General features: G+C 35.7%; 1 protein-coding gene across 1 annotated transcript; it reads left to right on the forward strand.

The window, feature by feature from the left end:
• Positions 1-10514: 10514 nt before the first annotated feature.
• On the forward strand, positions 10515-20655 carry LOC116250839 (auxilin-related protein 1-like). The gene is given in 10 exon segments (XM_031624792.2): positions 10515-10711; positions 10865-11173; positions 11176-11542; positions 14856-16584; positions 16674-16800; positions 16896-16993; positions 17139-17204; positions 17412-17501; positions 18977-19153; positions 20143-20655. Coding segments are annotated over 9 exon segments (2928 nt in total). The 5' UTR covers positions 10515-10711; positions 10865-10938; the 3' UTR covers positions 20182-20655.
• The last annotated feature ends 4782 nt before the right edge of the window (positions 20656-25437 follow it).

Here is a 25437-nt window from a genome sequence, read left to right on the forward strand (position 1 = left end):
AAGTCATATTTGAATCTACATCTGAAATCCAATTTTACAATCCACATCTAGTGATCAGATCTCATTTCTTAAACCCGAATCTAGTCTGATTTCTTAATTAAATATTTTTTTTTTTGTATCCTATTTTTTCAAAAAGATTCGGCTGCATATCTGACCTAAATCTAATATATTAACATCTATGAGGACAAAACACCTTTAACAGGGGACCATGCACCGCCCTCTGACTCATAAAAAAACAAATTGACGACAATGCGATCTGCATGCCCATCAGCCCAACCAACTGTGTTGTGCCCCTCGAATCAAATCAAATGTATTTTACATCTTGTTTTGTGGAGTGATCTAAAGTCAACCTACTTAGCCAAGCAGATGGAGCCCTCGTGGATCGAATCAGTCAAATTGATGCCTACTTGTCCAAGTGGAGATAACATGAATCAAACTCCACAAGTCCAACTAACTAGACCAAGTTGTTTTGGGGTGAACAAATAAGTAATAATAATAAAAATAATAATAATAATAGCACATATTTGAATAATGTCTTCTCTACTCTATACAAACCTTATACCTTCACTCTATAGATCAACGTAAATAGATATAGATGTATACATACACTCATACACGCGCACACAGTGGCGGAGCCAGCACAGTCCAACTTCTGGATCCGGGTAGGACCAAACTGAATTTAAATCTAAAAAATACATAGAGTGATTAAAAAATAATATTTTTTTCATTGTAAAAGTTTTTTTTTTCATTGGCCAGGGTGGGGCCATGGCCTAGGTGCCCCCCTCTGCCCCTGCGCGCACACACACACACATATATATATATATCTAGCATAGTTGATGAATGACTAAAATTTTCTTGAATTGATCATAAGATCACTATAACCCATCGCCACATTATAAACCTTCACTAATACCAATAGAGTAGTTGTTCTAAATTTTTAAATTTAAACTATTTGGCAATATCCACCATCATACAAGATTGAGTTGTTGAATCGCCCAACTCACTCATGAAGACAGTCTCATCCATTGTCACGAACAGTTTAGAGAAAAGTAAAACTCATGAAGACGGTCTGATCCATCGTCACAAACAGTTTAGAGAAAAGTAAAGAAAAAAAAAGTGATAGACATTTTTGTCACATAATATTATTTCACATTTTTTTATTATGTCTATTACAATAAATCGAACTGCCCTTATAAGTGACCTGAGTGACACTGTGACACTGTGATATATACGAACTTATCGGCCTGATGTTCACTCATATATGAACTTAATACAGTTGAGTATGAGATATTTCTACTTGGGGTTTAAATTAAACCAACTTTCTTTTTATATAAAGTGGAAACAAAAGAGCCAACAAAAAAATGACAAAACCCTCAAATCAGATCCACCCATTTGTTTCCTGTCAAGCTTCAATTTGAAGCTAAACTTTACCAGTAGCTTTAGGCTTAAAACTCAGTCAAATGGAATAAGTTACACAAAAGAATCAAACAGAAGTTCTCAAGTTGAGAAGACAAAACAGAAAAAAAAAAAAAAAAAAAAAAAAAAAAAAAAAAAAAAGAGGCAAAGAAATAACATCATTTCCAACCAATTTTTAAATATACATGCATGAGATAGATGTGACTTACAGAAAGTTATTTATTATGTATGTCAAACCAATATGTCATTCTACCTTCGACGGTAAAATGATGTATATAATAAAGTGCCCTTGAAGAGGGTTGATACTTGATAGTTGATGTCAACAAAAATGATATCTACAGTTTTTCAGAATTAATGTGGAAAGCTTGCCTTTTGAGTGCAAAATTTTCTATCAATTAATTTGCCCAAAAGTCTAGACAGAGAATTATAAAGTTGAATTGACGGTATAAATTTGTAGAAAATGCAGTTGACTGGTTGCTGTACGTGGTGTCCATATGCTGAACTATTCCAAATATTTAAAAAAATGAATGAATGAATGTTTGGTATTATATATTTTACATGAACTAATAATACGTAGACTCCACGCAGCCGCAGTAATTCTTAAATTGCTCGAACACGCCCTTTACATGAAATAAATTACTAAATTGTGGTCGTTCACTTTTCCTAAAAAATAAAAGTTAAAATTTATAAGTTATCGAAGTTATTATTTTCCTCTTTCTTGTCAAAAAAATATATTAAATTTTGAAATCCAGAAAATCTAAAAATATTTAAAATTTCGAAAATTTGCCGTCAATTTAATTATTGTCAGCATTGATGCGAGTTCAGCTTGTATACAACCTTGACATTGCAATTAGCATGACCATTTTTTTCATAATCCGGCTCGATGATGGGTGGAATTCACTTTGCACCCACCCTCTTCCCTAAAAAATAGAAAACAATATATTGTTTAATTTAAAACAATAATTGGGTTAATGTAGAAATTTTGGAAAATATATTTGCTTTGTCGAAAGGTAAGTTTTTTTAATTGTTGTGCTTCTAAGGAAAAAAAATTTAGCTGCGACATATGAGAAAAGTCTTTTTGCTTTTCCTTTGAGTGTAATTCCTAACAATGTTGTGAAATTCAATTTCTAAACCAATTTTTACGGCTATTGATTAATTGAGTTGGCCCACTTACCAATTTATGGATTCGGTCAAACATATTGAAAAGTCAGTTTTTAACAGAAAAATGAAAGATCTGAATAACAAGTAATTAAAAACTGTTGCATGTCAATTGATCGGATTCAATCAAATATATTTTTACCATATCCACTTTATTTGATGCTCGAATATTGGGATTTGAATGCAGATTTAACTGCAAACAAAAAAATTATATGACATCTGAATTCGCAATCCAAATGCGGTTTGACTATGATTTTTTATCCAAATCTGAAACCATCTTTGAAACCAAATCCAAACTGCATTTTCAATATGTTAAAGAACTGACTATCAAAAGGGATGGATATTAGATATATAATATTTATATTTAAATCAATATAAATACCAATCTAATCAAATATTTTTTTAAAATCTGAATCCAAATTTGAATCTGATTGGATATCATTTCTTAAATCCAATATAATTTGGTCATTGAAATTTTCTGTATCTAATTTTATGAAGGAGATCACTAATATATCCAATTTAAGTTGGATTCACTGACATTCCTATGAGCACCCTTAAAGCAGCCGTAAAATTGAATTAGTTTGCCATCATGATATCTCAATGTTGCTAAACTATTAGGTGCAGTTTTTTTTTTTGGTGAGTAGAAGGTTAACAACCACTACCCGAAGAAGTTCCCCTCACACAGGCTACGTTGGATAGGAATGTCAACGGATTAGATTTAGATCATTTTGATATATCCTTAATCATTTCCACTTTTTCGGATATTCATATGTTTGGATTCGAGTTCAAATGAAGAAAAGTCAAATCTGAATCCGAATTTTGAACATGATCTTGCCAATTTTCAAAATTTGGTAGCATTAGATATTGAATATTTGTCTAAAAATGAATCAAATCTGAATCCATACCCGAATCTGATCGATATTTGAATCGGAATATAATCGGATGTCATTTATTAAATCTAAATCTGATCCTATTTCTTAATCGGATATTAAATTTTTTTTTATATCCTATTTTTTCGGATCGGATCGATCAGATATCCGATTCAAATTGGATATACTGACATCCCTAATGTTGGACCTATGTGCAGTACCATAAACCCTTCAACTTGAGCGTTGCAATTCGAACATTCACATTCCAAGAGGGAGCATTCATGGGAACCAAACAACATGCCTTCTAATCATCTACCTATCCGACCAGCTATACTATACCCCTTAAAGTTGTTGGGTAGAGTTCTTGAGTTGATAAACGAGAAATTTTCTATTATGGTAGAGTTCAAAAGTTTTTATGTATCATATTAAAATTGTACATTGTCGGAAAGTCATCACTAACATGATATGATAAAACAGCCGGACTTGGCGAGACACGTGGCCCCACGGCCCACTAGAGGGACGAGGAAGGCCCCGCTGGCCACCGCCGGGGTCCAGATGTCGTGCAAGAGAGGAGCTGATTAATTTTCTGTCTCATGATTGTTTTCTCTATTGTCCAAGGCTTTATTGGCTAGATTTTCTATCTCATGATTGTTTTCCCTATTGTCCAAAATATCATGAAATTGAGATGAAATTTAATATGTGAAGGAGTTTTATCTGCTTATCAATTATTATCAATGACACGTCGAAACTTTCTAACCATATAATAGCTTTTTTGTTGCTTCACTTATAAGTTTCTAAGAGGAAAGGGAAATGAAAAGAAAAAAAGAGGAGAAAATCTTCAAAGATTTTCTTTATAAGGAGGGTCCAACAATGTGCTTTTGAAAAGCCTAATTAGTTGGGGAAATAAATTGACCCAACTGCTTTTGGAAGCATGTTTTTGGTTCCCCTTCTTGTTGTTGGTCATAAGTCTTTTTCTTTTATTTAATGTAAGGAAGATGTAAAACTTTTTCAGATTCTGATAATCTGTACATTGAAAATTGAATCCGTTTAAATTCAAAATAGACAAAAGAGAAAATCAAAACCATATTTTAATTATTTACATCCCTAAATTGAAACAAAAAGTATCTCGTCTCTCTTGAGGGTAGCGTTAAAAAACATTATTTTTGGAAAATATATATGAAAATAAGAAAGAAATATAATACATGAATAGTCAAGTAAGATGAACTGATAATGTAATGAGATTCAGTGACTATAGAAGGGAATATATATATATATATATATATATATATATATATATATATATATATATATATATATATATATATATATATATATATATATATATGTGTGTGTGTGTATATAAAAGTTAGTTGACCTTAACCCCATAATTAGATTTGATCTAGAAAAAGAAAAAAAAAAGATCTTTAAAATGAAAATTGATTGTAATATTCAGTACAATTTTCTCAAACTATGTATACAAAAGCTCAGAAAACCGTATCAAAATTTATATGTGTGATTAGATTCCGATGTTAGTCCGTTGGGATAAAGTCGTTAGAGGATTCAACCAATCACATTTTTTTTAAGCCAAATGGACAGTTCAGTTCACCAGAAGTAAAGTCACTCATTTCTTTCCGCTCTTAGGGTCTAAGACTGCTTTGAGACTGAGTAGGTATATGATATACCCTTCAACTCCAATGTTGGAGTATGTCATTTCTTCCCGCCCGGTCTAAGTCTACTCGGGTAGACTTACTAAGATTGAATGGGCTCGATATGTATTATTTTTTATGTTAATCGGGCCAGGCTCAAGCTCAAGACCTAAGCTCAAGTTCCAAGCCTGAGCTGTTGTTGTGGGCTGCGGCTGGGCCCGAGCCTGATTGCTGAGCTGAGCTGGGCCAGCCCAATGCTCAGCGTTACCCCATTCCCTGAAGTAAATTGAAGGTTCTAAAAATTACCATAACAACAATCTCAGTCCGTGAACAGAGCCAGCAGATGCTACCATACATCCAGGCTTCTATTATTCGTCAAACTCCATATTTTTGTATATGTTGGGGGAAACAAGGACAAACCAAATGATGAAACTACGCAAATGGCAAATGGAAATGATATTTCACAACAACCTATAAATAACCATTTTAATGTCATGCACAAATAAAAAAACAAAAAAACAAGATACTTCTTTCACCTGAACTCCAAAATAAAACTCTTATCATTTAAATAATCTTGCAATATATATATATATATATATATATATATATATATATATATATATATATATATATATATATATATATATATATATATATATTTCAATGCACACACAAGATGAAACAAGCAACAAAAGAAAAGCAATCACCAACGGAATAGAGACATCAAACTTTTAAGCTGGAAAACATATATATATATATATATATATATATATATATATATATATATATATATATATATATATATATATATATATATATATATATATATATATATATATATAATATTTCAATGTACACACAAGATGAAACAAGCAACAAAAGAAAAACAATCACCAACAAAATAGAGACATTAAACTTTTAAGCCGGAAAACATTCCTAAAATGAGAAATAAAAACTATGTCACCACCCAAAAGTCTAACGATCACTAAATTGAGGGACAATAAGCTAAATAAAAAGGAGTAAGTGGAAGAATATCACTTAATCCAGAGAGTGATGAGCTTTTCACGACAAAACCTATCTTTCTCTTGCTTCAATTTTCATTAAACATAAAGAAAATAATGGAAAGGACATTGTTTATGAAGTCAGTAGGTTGACTCAAGAATCACCCAAGTTGGCTCGAGACCATTCTCTTATTGGACCACGAGTCGAGACTCAAGCGAATTAGTACCAAAAGTCGAGCGACTCGGCCAAGAATCGCTGACTGGTTAGATCGATGGGATATGAATCGCCGAGTTTGGTTCTAATTATTTTAAGGCGTACAAATCATTTTTAGCTTCTTAATCATCTTTATGAAAGCTTTCATTTGCAAATATATTCTACCTATCAATTTATATATATATTATTTTTTTCGTGATTAAAATTGTTGACAAATGATTACCAGAAGTTGTAATAAAAAACCATTATTAAAAAATTTACGACTTGACCTGACGAGTCGTTGGGTTAACTCGTTGAGGTCATCGGTATCTACCGATGAGTTTGATTCCGAGTTTGCCAACAATGAGAAGACCCAAACAATAATAAAAAAGCCTCCACCTTCTCAAACACATATTTTCTCTCTCTTGTAGTATCTTTATTTAATGATTGAAAATGAAGGGAGAACAAGAGTCGCCCGTTCCTTCTTTCAAAGAGGAGTTCCCAAAAGAACGAAAGAAGTCAAGGATGAGCTTCCCAACGTGTCCCCCTTTCCCTAAGTCTTTTTTTTTTTTTTTTTTCTAAATTACATTTTCGGTCCACCATTTTTGCTAAAATATCTTCATTTATAAAATATTCTCCTAAAACGTATATTATCAACGCTGTTGCAAACTATCACGGCTGTTGCAAAAGGATCAAATATATCATGTATTTGAATTCAAATTTGAATAAAACAAAGTCATATCCGAATTTAAAATCTGATTTTACAATCCCAATTAGATTCATTTTTTTTATTTGTATCTGAATCCGAATTTTAAAACAGATTTTGCCAATTTTCAAATTTTGATAGCTTTAGATACACTATATTTGTTTAAAAATAGTTGGATTAAACACTACTTTGAAAACCCAACAGTCACTTTTTGGTCTTGAAAAAATTTTTCCACCCCTTGAGATGGGGATGACATTTTCAGAAAAAAAAAATTTTGAAAACCAACTCAATGATAACTTTTTTCATCTTAAGTTTGATGGGTAAGAAAAATTTTAAAAAAAATAAATTTTATTTCCAGTGCTATATGAAATATATAGCCTATCAAAATGGATTGGACTCTCAAAGGAGTTAAACTCGAGTTACTAACAAAATGAGTTCGAGCAACATGAACTTGAGTTGTTTAAACTTGACTCAACTCGTGCCTTCTTTGTTTATTAGTCTTTGGGGGCATCTTGGTAGTTTTATAAATTTTAACACTCATTTTATGGTTTTCATTTTCATTAGAACAATATATTGAATTTAAAGAGTCAGCTCGAGCTCGCCTCATAAAGCTTAACTCGACTGAGCATGACCCGAGCTCGAGCCAAGCAATATGCGACTCGAGCCGAACTAGTTCAATGTACAATGTAGTTTATGCTTTAATTAAACAAAGTCTAATTTTTTCTTCCTGCCGTCTAACTTCTTCTCCATACAGACTCGTATATTACTCTAATTATTCGCAACTATAAATATGATCATGTTCAAACGATGATCAACTACTAAACAAATGAAATTAAGAAAAATCAACCCGAGCCCAACGACGAGCTCTTCAATGATTGGTTAGTGCTAATGGTATTCAAATCTGGATGGAATTCAATTAGATTTTGGTAACTTCATATTTGAGTTTCTAGAAAATTTTAGATCCACAGCTTTAAAGTTTCATCTCCTTTCATCCGACCTCAAATATGAGGTTTTAAGGTTTAGAATAAAACTGGGCATCGGGCCGGGTACCCAACAGCCTCCCAATAAATTTTAAATATTATTTTCTATTAATAATATATATTTTATTATAAAAATTATATTTCATATTTAAAAATATATTTTTTAATTGTAACCAGGCCAGGCCAGACCGGGGCTCGGGTTTTGGACATTGGGCCAACTCTGACCAGACTCTTATTGGGCCAGTGCACGCCTAGTTTTGACCATAAACTAAAAAACTCTTTTTTTTTTCACGTAGTTATAAAATCCAGGGTTTGCTTACATTATCATTGTGTTTGATGTCCTTAGATCTTAGATCCGAGACTACATTAAAAGGTACAAACCCACCTTCACCACAAGTTTCAAATTACTAATTCCAACTTCAAATATGAGGTTTTGACTAGAGGTGGGCATCAGACCGGGTACCCAATAGATATCCAGTACCTGACCCGATCAGGCCTGGCATGGACCCAAAAAAACTGGCCCAGTACCTGGCCCGATCAGGCCTGGCATGGACCCAAAAAAACTGGCCTGGGTTGGCTTGATGAGTACTCGGTTTGGCTCGATAAATTTTAAATATTATCTATTTTTATTAATAATATATATATTTTTATGAAAAATGTATTTTTATATTTTTAAAAATTATATTAAAAAATATTTTTTTATTGTAACTAGGCCAGGCCAGGCCTGGGCCTTGACTCAAGTTTTGGACATTGAGCCAGCCTGAACCCAACTCTTATGAGGCCGGCCTGGTTTTGACCATAAACTAAAAAACTCAATTCATTGTTGCACGTAGTTATAAAATCTAGCATTTGCTTACATAATGAACAACATTGTCACATGATTAATTTATCAGCAGATAACATAGCTTTCTATTAACATTCAAAATAATGTTGTTGCATTTTAATAAAGGCATTCTAGAGGGTAAGATGGCACAATTTACGTACTTAACAATTAAATTCGCAAGATATTTTCTTATTAAATAACAAACTGAAAATATAATTTTTAACAATATGAAAAGTTAGTTGTATTTTTTTTATTTTAAAGAATTTGTAGGTGTCCTTTCCAGAGTTCCCCAGCCTTGGTTCCAGATTTTATCTTAATTAGTGAACAAAGGTCTAAAAAATTCAAGCCGACTTTTCTTTTTCTATTTTTGTTGCTTTTACCAAATATAATTACCAATCAAAAATGGTAAAAATAAAATTGAAAAAAAAAACAATTATCTGCATTTAAATTTAAAGGAGCTTTCATAAAGACAAAGAGAATGCCATTGCAGGACAGACAGCAACTGTTAAGATGAGCAACCACAGTTAACTCTTATAGTTATTTATCTCTTTACCGCATGAGAAAGATACAGGTTTTACTGCTCCTTAATTCAAAGCCAGTTCCCAGTTTTGTGTATATTGTTACTTTGGATTCTCTTTTACTGTGGTAAATAGTAGTCATACCACTAAAGTAGTGCGACAGATCTAGAAAATGGGCGTTAATTTAATAAATTACGTATGATCTTATATTTGTTTGATAGGTAGAAATTTAACCGCCGTGCAATAAAATACACAGGTTTTAAAAGACCAAACATGGAAAAAATATATTGAATAGCAAACGGCTGACAAAATATTTAAAATTAGTTTCTAAAAGCATTATGCCGTAAAATAGAATTCTCTTGTAAATAAAAAAAAAGTATTAACCGGATCAGAACAGCAAGAAAATTTCCATATATTGATGGAAAAAAAAAATGCTTGACGCTGTGATCTCGAGGAAATATCAGAAATAATAATTTTGTTGAAAATATCTCAAAATTCAGAAATGTCATCTTGATGCGCATGAAGCTAAAATGACACAAAAAAAATATTCCCACTTTTCCCTTTTTTTATAAAAAACTGTGGGAAAAGGAAAAAAAGGAAAGAAAATGGCTTTTAAGGCTCCACACCTTTCATAATTTTTATTTTTCAATTTTTTTATAATAAAATGCCGGCAATAAAAAGCAAAAGCAGGCCAAGATACTCCAAATTTTTTTGTTGGGTTTTCAAAAACTGAAACGGTCTTAAGATACACAGGAAAACAAAACTTTAAATACTATGAAATAATTTTCGGCCGTACCAATGCAATTGTGGAAGATAGTGATATACTACTCACAAGGCACCTTTGCCTTGTTCATTATATTTAAATATTCCAAAAAGAATCCTCGCCAAAAGGAAATGAAAACTTGATCTTTGGATTCTAGCGGGCTGTTCACTAAGGTAAGATTTCGCATTTTCTAAATATTAGAAGGAAAGTTGGTAAAAATAGACGAGGTTAAATTAAAAAATGAAGATATTATGAGAAAATTCATTATGTTTAACTTTTCATTATTTAAGATAATTTAACACTAAAGGTAGCAGAAATTGATCAAAGACGGGAAAAGTAAGATAGAAAAAAATGTTCCGCAGGTGAAAAAGAATAATTAATAATGAAAGATGAAGCGAAGAAAAGTTCAAATAGGGACTTAATAGAAGAAAAAGAAAAGGAGGTCAGAGTGTGTGTGATTTCCACCCCCCTTCTCCTCGTTACCAGAGGAGAGAGAAACGAGAGAGAGAGAGAGAAAGCGGGAGAGAGAGAGAGAGAGGGAGAGTCTCTTCCCCTTCCATCTTCCTCCTCACCTTCTCGATGCCCTACTTCTCTCAATTTATCCGGAAATTCAGGGGGAAATTTTCCGGGAAAACGAGGTAAAAGAGGAGCTAGCGAACTCCGAAGCAAATTCTGCAGCCGGAGAGCTTCTTTCTTGTTATCGTGTCTTCTTACAAGCTTATGAAATTCATTTTCCCCTCTCTTGGTTGCCTGAATTCTCTAATCGATCGCCTGATCTGGTGAAATTGAAGGGCGGAAGAAGCCCTAATTGCGTAGCCGCAGCACCACTTAGCGATAGATCGACACCGTCCGATCTTTGCCACCGATGGAGGATTTTCCTGGACTCCTACAGCGGGATTACGGATTCAAGCCGCAGGGAAAATCGGCGCCGATGCTGTCGGCGAAACGGCCACCACCGCCGCCGCCGACGGCGAAATCAGGCTGGAACACGTCTAATTCCTTCCTTGACAACCACGACGATATCTTTGGCGGCCCTCCGACCAGTTCAGCTGCCGCTGGCAGGCCGGATCCAGTCGCCTACGACGATGTATTCGGGGGGCGGTGAAGTCCTCGAGTACCGGTGCGTCGTCCGGATTGGATTCGGTGTTTCCAGGGTTGAAGGATCCGCCGAGGTCTTCTTCCATGCCGGTGTTCGACAAGCCGCTCTACGATGACGATATCTTTGAGGGCGTACCAGGGTTGCGCAGCTCTGAGAAGATCCAGTTTGACAACGTTTTCGGATCGATACCCTCAGGGGCGTCCAAGCCGTCGGCACCGGAATACGACGATCTTCTTGGGGAGTTGGGTGGAACTGGAATAGGGTCGGAGGCGAAGAAAAAAAGCACGGGGCAGACAACGTCATCAGGGCCTGCTTTCGACGATCTGATTCCGGGCTTCGGTGTCGCCGATCCGCCTTCAAAAAAGAATAGGTGAGAACCGTGTTCTCAAGGTAGATTGGCTTCGATCATCCATGATGTTGTTGTTCTGCGTCTGGGAGAGCTCTAATTGGTGCAAGTCGCCTTATGTTTTATGAGATTTGATTTTGGGCATCACAAACTTTTTTGATCCATAAAAATGCACCTAAACTCAGAGATGACCATCGTATTTGCTTCAGAATTTCTTCCTAATGTAGTGATAGGTCGACCGCAGTGTGAGGAGTTGATAGATCGAACTTAAGGAAGAAATGTTGTTTTTTATGAATGAGCTATTCTGTTGTTGTAGATCATTTGAGCATGAGTTGTTGTTGATACAGGTTTGCGTAAAGCATTGGCGGACTGCCTGTATTCATTAGAATGTGGTTTTGTCTAAGTTGGTTGCCATTGATTCCAATCAGTGGGTTTCACAAAGTCCCAAATCCTTGAAGTGGGGATTAATATATGTCTCTGTTTGAAGGCAAAATGTTTGGCACTGTAATCATTTAATTGTGCATCATGTTCATTCGGCATGCAATCATGTCTTTTCCAGCCTTGTGGTGTTCCTTTTAGTACATATGTACATTGTACCTTGTGGTGTTCCTTTTAGCACATATGTACATTGTCGTTGTCTAAGTTGCTTCATTCTGTTGATTGGCTAATTTGAACATTGTATTTACTTGTGAAAACACGTTTACTTGATCCAATGGCTATTCTTCGGTGACTTGGTAACAGAACTAGTGAATTATGTTGTTCTCTGGCTTGGCTTCTTAACTTTGTTAATGATCAAGCCCTTACTTGATATTGGATCATATAATGCACCAGAATCATCAGTGAAAGCTTTTAAAGAAATATCCATATTAAGAAATTCAATAGATGTGGTATGACCTCCTCAATAAAGCTATTCTTTCAGTGGGATTATGTCCAACTTTGGTATGATTGGTTTGCTCATCGGTTGTCTGATTTACAGACATGTCATCCAATTAAAGAAGCTAGTTGCTTCATGTGTTTATTCCTTAAAAAGTTATCTTAGTTTTGCTGTTTCTATCTTCAACGATGATGCATGTAGCCCAATTCGGTCTTGTTCCTTCAATTATTTCTTTGTTTCATGGGGCAAGTGCCAGCATTCACAAGCAACAGCCCTTCATTTGATATGCTGCTATGGATTCAAATAACATCTTCATGCCATTTGTGCATCTGATTCCTGACTGTATGCCAACTACCTTTGAGTTCATTATGTTGAAAAGATGAAGTAACAACTTACAACAAATTCAGATTGCTGCAATGCTGTCCATTTTTAGGACTGTAGGTGATACTCTAAGTAATTATATGGAAAATAAAATCCGAATAAAAATATGACAGTTACATCAATTCCACAACCTTCCTTTGGAACATTGAACGGTGGTTGGTGGTGAGGTGGTCACTAAGCTTATGGATTATAGGCTGCTGCATCAAACTACTGATTATGTTTTGAAATTGCTTGGGTCACTAGAAAGTTAGGGTTCTAGATGGTGGTGCAGCCATGTTTAGAAGAATGCCCAATCACCCATCATGAAATCAGAATCAAAATGGAAAGTTCAGAACCGGTGTAGATGTTTCTACTATGACTCAAATTCTGAGGGTGTCGACCTCACTCCCCCATTATGGTTCCCCAAGTTTCAATGCATTTGGAAAATAAGAAAGATCCTCATGACCCTTGCGTCACCTTGCCACCTGTTTAATCCCTTCATCTGCTTTGGCACTCTTCTCTTGTCCACCATCTGACCCACCATAATTTAGATTTCCGGCTCTGCAATTGGTTCAAATTTCAAAAATATAATGCAGTAGCCAGTAGGTTTGACACTTTCTTTCTGTTAGTCCATGTAGACTATGCATAAGTAGATTTTGTTTCTTGGTGTATAAAACTCTAGATATTAAATGTAATGCATGTACTGTAGTTCATTATGCTGGATGGGGAAATATGGGTTATACATCTTTTGCTCAAGGTGGACGATGGTAGTTCTATTTCCACCTACTGAGATGCGAGGGTGTTCTATCGTGTTCCCTGTTTTAGGTTGTACTTTTGTTCAGGTAATTTTATCTTTACTTATTTTTTGTTACATTTTTTATGTTTGTTTATACTTCAAGAATTAGTTTCTATAAGTTTGAATGATCATCCTGTCTACATGTTCAATATAGTGGCTTTAATTTAGATTCATTTTTCAATCTATTGTCTGAAATAGAAACATTCTCATGCATTTATTTCTGTTTGGTATGATATTACCAATAAAGAAAGTGATAATAGCTTGATTACTTGATTAGGATGTTTTTCGAGACTATATGATTGTTAGTTTATGTTCAAAAGTCTGTTTATGCAACTACATATGATTACCTCAGAGTATTCTTTTCCATTGATTAGCTTTTTCCTTCCCAAATGTCAGGAACCTATACGTGTTTCTTGTCTTCTTGGGGAAACCCATAACTCATTTTCATGGTTGACATAGAAAAGGCTTGGAATCTTGCCTTTTCATTCATCTCTTTCTTTTGGTTCTCTGTGAATCAAACCTCATTTTCCTGCACCCTTTCTCCTTAAATGAACCAGATTTTGTTTAACTGTATGTTCCTGTGAAGATATAGGTGAAGATGAGACCTGGAGATTTTATCTAGTCATTGTCTTTCCTTTTCTCCCTCTCTCTCTCTCTCTAATCAAATGTCTCCTTAGAGGGGTCACTTTTCATTTAATGGTTTCTGCTTGTGAAGATGTAGGTGAAACTAATACCTGGACGAATAATTTTCATCTAATTGTATGTTTCCTTTGCCTTTTACCTTTCTAATGCTTGCTTGTTGCGTTTTTAAAGTTTAACCAAAATGTCTCTTTAAACTTTAAAAAACTGGATTTCATTTAATGGTGTGTTCCCGTAAGCATATAGGTGAAGATGAGGCCTGGAGATTTTTATATAATGATTCTATTTCCTTTTCCTTCTCATTTTTCTAGCCTGCTTGAGAGATTTTGTCATTTATGCTTCAGTAGGTTGTCATACTGAGCAATCAGCCTGTCTGTGATACGTTGATTTGGAGAATTATGAAATGATGTTACAGTTGTGTGAAGTACTTTTTGTATCATGAGCAGCACTCAGCAGTATAATGAACTTTATGTTTGTAATATCTAGATTTATTTGTACAGGTTATAGAGATGCTAACTAGCATTTCTTCATTCTATTTTGGTTGTTTTGATATTCTGGCCAAACTTTATAAAGCATGAAAGTTCTTCTCCTTTCTGTTTTGAGAATTGATACCTTTGTATGACTTTGAATTTGTCCTTTTTATGTGTAATTGTAATTTTACTGTGCAGGGAACCTAAAGAGGCCAAACCCTTTGAGTCATCTGCTTCTCAGAAGTCAACTCCCAGTGCATCAGATGACCCTTTTGTTATCTTAGAATCAAATTCAACACCACCTCAGTCCTCAGGGCTATTCACTGATCCTCTTGAGCATATCAATATTCCCAGTAACTCGGGAAGCATGAAGGACTCTTTGTCCGCTAATGGCAGGTTTTTTCATGAGAATGATGTATTTGATGGTTTTCCTAAAAGTGTGCCTGTATTTTCTTCTGAGAAGGAGAAAAACTCATCCACAACTGGACAACAAGGTGGTCCTGCACAGACTACTGCCAACAAAGTTCAGAGTGATGAGAAATTTGGAAAGAAAATTTTTGAGAACAACATACAGAAAGACCATGGTAGCAATTTCAGGGATTTTCACCAAACTGTATTTGATGTCCCTGCTGGTTCATCTGATTCTCGTGAAACACATAATAAAAGTAGGAGCCGTTCTTCCCGTGTAAATTTAGAATCCTTTACACCAGAACCGGTTGTTTCTCCCAAGTCTGATGATAATGTGGAAGCTGCTGATGACATATGGCTTACAGTGGATGAAATTCCTCTTTTCACACAGCCTACAAATGCACCACCACCTTCAAGGCCACCCCCATCACTCCCTACCAAAAGAACTACATCAAAAACTGAGAGGAGTGCTTCTTTTACTCCAGAAGCAAAAAGAAAGGACAATGAATATTCATCTTTCCCTGCAACTTCTCAGCAACATTTCTCCCAGGGTGCTCCTGCTCCCACTCACATTTCAAGCACATCTCAAATTGATGAACTTGAAGATTTTGCTATGGGACGAAATCGGACTTACACTGATGGACCTGCGAATGACATGCCTACTGAAGAAGATTTGGAGGCCACTTCTGCTGCAGCTTCAGCAGCTGCAATGAAGGAAGCAATGGAAATGGCTGAAGCAAAGATGAAGCAAGCCAAAGAAGCAAGAGAAAGAGATGCAAGGGCTGCTAAAAGTAGAGAATCTATAAGACCAGAAAGAGATGAGAAAGTTACTCTAGAGCGTGAAGAACAGGAGCAATGGGAAAAGCTAGAGCGTGAAAGAGAACAAAGAGAGAAGGAAGAAAAAGAGAGGGAGATGAAGAGACTTGAAAGAGAGAGAGAGCTTGAAAGAGAAAGGGAGAAGGCTGCAAGAATAGCAGTGGAGAGAGCAACCAGAGAAGCTCGTGAGCGCGCAGCTGCTGAAGCGCGCCAGCGTGCTGAGAGAGCTGCTGTTGAAAAGGCAGCTGCTGAAGCGCGTGAACGAGCAGCTGTTGAAGCACGCGACCGAGCAGCGAGAGTTGCTGCTGAAGCACGTGAACGATCAGCTGCAGAGGCCAGGGAACGTGCTGAGAGAGCTGCATTTGAAAGGGCAGCTGCTGAAGCACGTGAAAGAGCAAGTGCAGAGGCTAGAGAACGAGCTGAAAGAGCAACTGCTGAGGCAAGGGAACGAGAAGCGAGGGAGAGGGCAGCAGCAGAAGCGAGGGAGAGGGCTGCTGTAGAAAGGGCTGCTGCTGAGGCTAGGCAGAGGGCTGAGAGAGCAGCTGTAGAGAGAGCTTATGCTGAGGCCAGGGAAAGGGCTGCTGGGAGGGCTGCTGCTGCTGCCAGAGAGAAGCAGCAGCCAAAAACTGAACCTGACTTGGACTCCTTCTTTGGTATGGGTTCTCGGCCTACCAGTGCACCAAAGCAGCGGACCCCTACTGTGGTGAGGGATATGTATAAGTATCTTTATCTATGTAATGAAGTAACTTCTGATGATTTTTCTCAGCTAATCTGTTAAGTTGCACATTGTAGGAGAGCTTTTTTGATACTCAATCTCAGAAGAGGGGAGCTTCAACAACACCATCCACAGCAGCAACTACAATGAGAAAAGCATCATCAACGACAAACATAGCAGATGACTGGACTTCCTTATTTGGAGGTAGTGATGTTTACCAAATATCATCTTATCTCAACATTTTTTAGCGTGAATTCATTCTCATGTTCGCTAAACTTTTTCTCTGTTGGCCCCTTCAGCCGCACCATCTTCAGGAGAATTTCAGGAGATAGATGGTGAAAGTGAAGAAAGGAGAAAAGCTAGATTTGAACGACATCAACGTACACTTGAGCGTGCTGTAAGTTTACCAATTATGATTCTTCATTGTGGTCTTTCCTGGCTGAGCATTTAAGAAACCTACCGACTCCCAAGCAGGGTGAGAACAAATCCAATCTGTATCTTGCAACTGCTCTTGTCTCAGACTTGGCTTGTTTTTTGTGCAGGCAAAAGCTCTGGCAGAGAAAAATGAAAGAGACATGCAAACTCAGAAGGAACAAGCAGAAAGACATGTAAGATAGCAAATGCTTGCATCAAGCTGTCTTAGATTCTAATATTATGGGAAACCATTTATTATTCTCATTATTATACATTTAGTCTAGCTTTTTTCAAAGCATGTACTAGTGTCTTCATGCTTATTATTTATTCGGAGAAGAATCCTTCTCTAGAACTTGCATTCATTTATAACATGCTTCTTATATGCTTTCTTCGTGATTCAGATGATTGCAGAAAAGCTGGATCCTGAGATTAAGCGATGGGCTGCAGGAAAAGAAGGAAACTTACGTGCCTTGTTGTCAACATTACAATATGTGAGCTTATCCTGGTCCCTTAGCAACACTTTGTTGTTTCAATTGCGAACTGTTTTTTTTTTCTTTTTTTTATTCTTAGTATTTTCTAAGATGGTGCTTTGATGTTAGCTGCATCTGTGAGTTGTATGGTACCAAGGCCTTTTGAAATCTATAGAATCTATCTGCTAGATGCTACTTGTCACAGATTTTGCAATGTATGGCCATTGATATCTTACCAATTGGCTAAAAATATTTTAGAGCGTTGCGGTATATGCAATCATCACAGAATAAACTGTGTAGTCATCTGTGCACAAAGCTTGATTTTCATAAATAAATATGTATTTGCTTATGTTCTTTTGACTTATGCATAACATAAAGTACCTCATTTATCTCAGTAAGCGACACAAACTATGTAGCTATAGCAGCTTAATATTCTGTAGGATTTGGTGAAGTTTACCCTTATTTTTTATGACCAACTTACCAACATTTGAAGTTTGAACCCAATATCATTATGACAAACTGTGCAAGACACTGGAAAAAGTTTATGAAGACATTACATTGCAATGTATATGATATAAGACAATCCATGAGAGTAGAGATGACAAAAACGGAGAGGGTTTATAACTTTATTATGCATCATTGGGATTTCAACTTTCAGTCAAATATATATGGCCGTTTTAGGCAACATTGTACTGGAGCCTGGCCTGATGGAGTACTTGCAAGGGCTGCAGGCCTGTGCCTGTGCCAGTGCCAAACTTGCGCTAGTGCCAACAAGTTTGCTGACTGGCTCTGTGTGTGTGTGTGTGTGTGTGAGAGAGAGAGAGAGAGAGAGAGGAAAAGCAGGAGAAAGGGGTGTACACACATACTAGTCCATGGATGGTCACCTGTGATTGCCCAACCTGGTCATTTATTCTAATGGTCTGGGCCAGGCCTGGTGATCTTGGTCCCCTGGGTTACTTTGGCAACCTGAGCCCCGCTTGTTGCTGGCTGGGGCCTCAACTACCCATCGGTTCCCAGTCTGTTTCCCACCCTTAGTTGTGACTTGTCAAAGGTTGTTGAAAAAATCATGATATGCAAACAAAAATGTATTTCGATGATGCCATGGTTAATGTTGAGAATGTTGCCTAGTATTATTCCTTTCTCAGAAAACCTGCACCCTGCACCTGTGTGACATGGTTGTTCTTTTTCTTGCATAGTAGTTCCTTTTTCTACGATTGGTGTGCCATAAATGTGATTATTCTTCTACTTGAGGCACTCTATTCAAAGGTTTTAGTGAGTTTTGGGTGGTGGGTTAGTTTCTGTAATATTCATGATGTGATTGTAGATTGTAAATCCAAGCATTTCAGTGGCTTGAGCTGCTATTCCAAGTTCCAACTAAACTGGGGTTTTGTGATGTTCTGACTCCATCATTTTTTTTATAGAGATAAACAGCATTGATGGTGGATGTATTTTTGTTCAGTGAGGTGCTTACTGATGTTATTCTTGACAATGAGCAGATTCTTTGGCCTGAAAGTGGTTGGCAGCCAGTATCGCTAACTGATTTGATTACTGCTGCTTCTGTGAAGAAAGTCTATAGAAAGGCAACCTTGTGTGTTCACCCTGATAAGGTTCAACAAAAGGGTGCAACTTCTCAGCAAAAGTATATTGCAGAGAAAGTCTTTGACCTGCTTAAGGTACTTCATTTACAATAGATTCTGCTTCAATTGCTATATTATCATAGGTATTTCATTGTACTTTGCCCATTAGCATCACTTGGTATAGTTGTTGCATTTCAAATAATTGGAGAATCAAGCCCTTCAAGTTAATTATTTGGTTTTATTTTATCTTATATCACTACTTTAACATGTGATGGGGTATAGACAAATAACTTTAGTATTTATTTATGTAATGTAATAATATATTTCTATTTATGCTTATGCATAGATCCTGATTATGTTGGAAGTCTCTGAAAACGAGGCTAATGCAACTATCAAGATCTCATCTCATCGGGAAATCTAGTTTATGTAGATGAACATGCCAAAGAGGTGTACCGTTTGCAAGGTTACAATGAAATACTAAATCAATAGGGCCATGGCCGAGCTGTTTGTGACCCAGATAATTACCATGCCGTGTTCATTGAATAGTTTTACAAGTTGGCATTGTCAAAATAAATCACTGAGTACTTTGGCCTCAATTATTATTGTTATTTTTTTTTAAGGGGGACATTGAAGGTGCATTTTTTTATATGAAAATGTTAGGTTATCTTTTGAGGTTTATGAATATTGCAATGAAGGAGAAATGAAATATGTTTGTCAAACAAAAACTTTTTATTCATGACAATTTATATCTTGACAGTAACAGTTAAACTTTGTTGGAAATTACTTGGAATTTATGGGGAAGCCCCATGAGATGCTTAAGGGAGATAATGTTTCAGGTCTGCTTATAGGCTTACACTGTAGCAGCTTCAGTTGTTGGGCCTTCTAAAAGATTTTTGTCTTTCTCAATAATTATATTATAGCAGATTCAGATGTTTGACCTTTTAAAAGATTTTTGCGTTTCTCAATAATGATAACCAAAACATTGAGTGTATAATGCATTTTGTCTGCAATCATCAATGAAATGGAGGGTAAGCTATTATTTACTTCATTATTTTTATACTCGTTCAATTCTTGGGAAATAACAGGAAGCATCAAATAAGTTCAATTCAGAGGAGCTCTTTTGAAGTCATTGAATTGCTCAAGGATTCAAGATATCAGCTTGGAAGCTTCACACCGTTTCCTGTGCGTGGGCAATTGTCATGGCCTGCAATTTTAAGCACCAACTTTTTGGCCATCACTATGCGTGCTTGGTTTGTTGTCCTTCATGCTGCCCATGCCGTTCCTGCCACGGCTCAGAATAAGAGTTCTTTTTTCTGATGTAAATGGTAATGCCTGGGCATCTTTTTGCATAGAAAAATTTGTGTAAGTTTATGCTGCTGATTCCTGTAGATTAGCAATGGTGGGTTTGGCACCATTTCTGCAGCTTGTCCCACGTCCAATGTCATGTTCTACATGCTGTCTGGTTTGTGGGTGTGTAGTAGGATAGTATTCATTTTTTTTTCGACTGATATCTTTGAACCCTTCAATGAATGTCATTATATTATTGCTTTGCGATGTATCCTGAATAGACAAAGTGCAAATACGTGGTTACTTTTCTAGTTGGAGTTCTTCTTAGAGAATTGGGCAATGCAACGTGTGCACACAGAAGCACATAAACAATCATGGTCCTGCATATCTGATAATTGTCTCTTCTTTACAGTTGATCTGAAATTAGCAACAAAAAACTAGGTAAGAACATCCTTGACCTTATATTATGATTAACTTGGTGACCATAGAATCAACTCTGGTAAAAATTAAATGGACAAGCGCTTTTTACTTATCATTTATACTATTACATTTTCTTTCTACTGTCGGAAACTGCTAGTGCTATGCAGGATTTCTAATTTTCCTTTTTGCTATTGGTATCTTGGCGACTGCTGTAGTGTGAAGGTCTTGTTGATGCGGATCATTCTTTCCTCTTTTATTGTTTTTTTATCTTTGTTTTTCTTTCTTATTGCAATGAGAGAAGTTTTGAGTTCAGGTGGTGGAATCAAAAGAGCTCATGACTTGCAATATGGCCTACGCTCTCAGTTTCTTAATCCTCTCTCTTGCCTTTTTTGCACATAAGGGAGCCAGCCTAACTGCTGTTTCTGGCTTCAGTTTTGCATCTGCAGCAAGACGTTATGTCCTTCAACTTGTAAAAAAGAAAAAAGAAAAGAAAAAACAAAACAAAAGCAAGGGAATTGCATATCTTTCAGATCTTCAGCAAATGCTGCAGCACTACATTGTTCTTTGTTGCACCAAGGGAGTGTTGGTAAAACTGCAATGGTTTCGGGTCATTATCGATGAAAGTTGAACGAAGTTTCACCTACAAAGAAGCCTTAGATAAAACGTAAGACATGAAACATGAATCAATTTGTGCTTGAATGCGCGGAAACAAGTTAGGCAAGCTAATATGATATTTTTGAGGAACATGTGGTGTAAAAATTTTGCAGATTAAACTCTTTTTCATAAGCTTCATTGTGCCAAAAATTCTCTTCTTTGAAATGCAAACACTGTTTTTAGCATGGAACAAGCTATGCTTGTGTAAAAGTAAATTGATGGTTTACAAATTCGTACATCTAAAACTAATTTTTTCCGAAGTCAAAGTGCTATATTTATTTTATTGGGAAAGAATTTATATACCATATTTTGTAAACGAACCACTAAATTAATTGAAGACTTGTAATTAATACATATGTTTCTCATTTATTTGGTGCATTTACCTTTTGATCTCTCTCTCTCTTTCTCTCTCTCTCTCTCTCTCTCTCTCTCCATGTATTGTTTCTCCATATGTTGTTGTATCAAATCCATATGAATGGCTTGGCTTCTAGAGTTTGTTTTTAGACGTTTTAATAAAACGAGAAAAAAGTTGAGAATAATATGAACAGCGAAGTAGGGTTAATTGACTAGGCCTATATTAAAGTGCGGCATTGTGGGTCCTGCAATTTTAGTACAATATTTTGTTGAAAGTTTATTCATGCGTTTGTAATGTAACAAATCTATCAGGTTATTTGACTTTATTTTCCCCGACAACTATAAGCACTCCTTCACCATATGTACAGGAAAAGTTAATGTTGATTTGTTAAAAAGTTCGTTGATCATCATAAAATGTTTTCACATCATACACCATGGTTCATATCTATTTAATGATTTTTTTTAACGATAAATTTTAACCATCGGACAACATTCATTGTATGGTAGCATAGCATTGAACCTTTTATATATATATATATATATATATATATACACACACTTTATTTCCTTGATATTTACTCCAATATTAAGCTTTCTATGTATTAAAGAAAGGTAATGGTAGAAGTCATCTCCGGCCCAACATCGGGGTGAGTTTCCTCAGAATACGGCAGAATCAATAGGAGAATTGGAGACAACCAACTATCGGGATGGCAAGAGCCAAGGACGCATATAGGATTATTGACGATGCACCCATTGAACAAATGTCCTTGTTTTAATTTTTTACTAGGGCTGTACACAATCCAAGTTGAGCTTGACTTGACTCAAATATTGCTCGGCTGGAGCTCGGTCAAGTTGTACAAGGTCAAGGTCAGCAGACTGAGTTCTGGCTCGAGCTCTACTTGGTTAAATTTGTTAACCAACTCTTCTTTTGATTTGAATTTTTTTATTAGTTTTAAGTTTGGAAATTACAAAAAGAAAGATAACCTAAATAGAACGAGTTTACTAGAGTTTAATTGAGTCCAGTTCATGTAACTCCAACTTGACTCATTTATAAGCTCGAATTTTCAGTTACGCTCGAGATTGACTTGTTTACAAACAAGTAAAGCTCGAGTCAAACTAGACTTGGTTTGACTCATTGTATAGCCATATCTTTGAGTCCGAGCAGACTAGGGTTTATGTGGAACCCTGCCACAATATGCTTAGACATGCAAGTGTTTCAGACCCAATGGATATTGAATGTTGGATCCGGATAAGATCTATAGTGACAAAAAATAACACATTTTTTAGGCGTACCCTGACCCATTTGCAACTCTACGGGAGTAAGAAGAACAATGTCTCGTTAGTAAGCATGCAATGTTTTTGTTTCAGCATGTGATTATGTCCAGCGCTTAATTACTTAATTAAATATATGCTCATAATCAAATTATACTTTTTAGGAGAAGAATATAGTGTTTTTGAAACATGTGTTATGAGAACATGTGTATCCAAGAATAACATGTTCAGTCCGATCATATACACTATAAAAAAACCTAGGCATTACCGATGGTTTAAATGTGTCGGTAAAATATGGCAACACTCAGGTTAAGGTTTTCCTGATGGTTCCTTCCATCGTAGGTGAAGATAGTGTTGGTAAAAATCTTCACATACGCAATGCTCTGTGCGTGGGTGTAGGTTTCCATTACCGACGCACGAAACACGTAGGTAAACATTGTTACCGACGTTCAAGCGCATCGGTAATAGTCCATTGTTTTCTGACGTCTAACTAAACGTCGGTAAAATGTTATACGAACACTTGTCCTGGACGTTGGTAAAATTTTAGCTGAAATCCACCAAAGGTTGCTATTATAATAACTATAACTTATTGAGAACGGAATTACTTTAGATAAAAAGTTTTTTTTTCTCTTTTATCTTTATTTAAGAGTTATACTTATGTAGTTAAGTTATTGTTATGTATTAGTATTAGTAGTTATTAGTGATTTTCATTCTAATATAATAGTGAGATGCAATAGAATGTCTAGGTTCACGACATAACATATGCGACTTAGCAGAATTGGCAGATTCCTTTATTTGGTTCATTAACATTTCAGTGTATAATCTTCATACATAATGCTTGAACCAATTAGATTCCTTTTTTTCCTTGTACCAGATTCATGCTGAGGAACCCTTACATTTACATATAACATAAGAAAACAACTCATTATAAGACTACCTTGAACCCCTATTGAGTTATTTAGTTAAAGTTAGACATCTTGAAAAAGTCACTCCATTTCGAACCAATTCTTAGTACCATGCGATTTGGATTGACTCAAAATCCTTGTTTTGTTAATGGAGTAACCCATAGTTAAATTTCAGGGCATTCAAAAGGAGTTTTTGAAGCATCCCCACATGGTGGAGCGTGACCTGACAGTGGAATTGTTTAGTTTAAATCATAAAATCATAAGTACAAGTGAAGTGATCCACATAACAATATAAGATCATAGAAATATATAAATCATAAAATCTATAAACCAAACCTATGCTCATAGAAATATAAGAGAGAACAAACATCGATACATTTGTTTCATTAAATAAGACTAGGATCACTTCATTTAACGCTAAGATAATAAAAAATAACTCGAGTTTTTAATAGATGAAGAAGGTCGGTTTATTGGGACTTCTTGTTTGATTTTTTTCATCAACTAAACCTAACTAACATGTAATATTAAATGTTTGAGTATATTGAGTAAAGTTTGTGATATTTTTGCAATCCAGAAAATTACAAACTTTAATATTCAGGAAAAAACAATTGACGATCTCAGCTGACTTGGTAGGCCCTCACTCATGATCGAGTAAATGGATGATCCCAATCGACTTGGGTAATTCGCGACTCAGATCCATGAGTTCGTTCACCAACTACGATAAAATTTGGGGTGATATAAGATATCGCAGTAAATTTGTAGAGTTTAATCTTTTATCTTCTAAAAGTAGCAATGAAGCTGAAGCTTATGAATTTGATAAAGAGTTAAAAACTTATACTACAACTATGAATTTTCTGAAGCAGCCTTCATATAATATCAAATCCGTATATTTAAGATGTGAACAGGCGTAGGGGGCAGAGCAAAGAATTTTTTGTTGGGCCAAACTACAGTTTCAAAATTTTAACAAGGACCGAAATAAAATTTTTTAATTTTTTTTATATATGTTAAACTAAATTTTTTAAATTTACATATAAATTTTTAAAATCTGCCCTGAACAAGAACATGTGCACTCCCGCATGTTCAACAACTCATGAATCGAGTGTCCCTAACTCATGAATCGAGTGTCCCTTTGACGTAAGCCTGATTATGGTCATTTTTTTTTACTATGATCACCTATTAGGGGCCATAACATATAGCATTCTCCTAAACTCTGGTAGAAAATGCCCTCAGAAAGCGGAAGTGTGTATCCTTGTTAATTAATTTCAGTTCCTCTTCGGTGTTGATCTCTTGCAAGTCAACCTCTTAGAACCCTGTTTAGACCTTAAGAACAAGACAGTTCCGACGTACAAGTGTGAGTCCCATTGTCCAGTCTTAAATGTTCCATTCAGCTGTGCCCAAGTTAGATGTGATCTGTATGGGCTATTGCCAGAATAGACTCACATGGTTTATTTTATTTATATATGAATTTATGCATGTGATTTACTGGTT

The sequence above is a fragment of the Nymphaea colorata genome, chromosome 1, assembly GCF_008831285.2.
Source record: "Nymphaea colorata isolate Beijing-Zhang1983 chromosome 1, ASM883128v2, whole genome shotgun sequence".
Classification (NCBI taxonomy): Eukaryota; Viridiplantae; Streptophyta; class Magnoliopsida; order Nymphaeales; family Nymphaeaceae; genus Nymphaea; species Nymphaea colorata.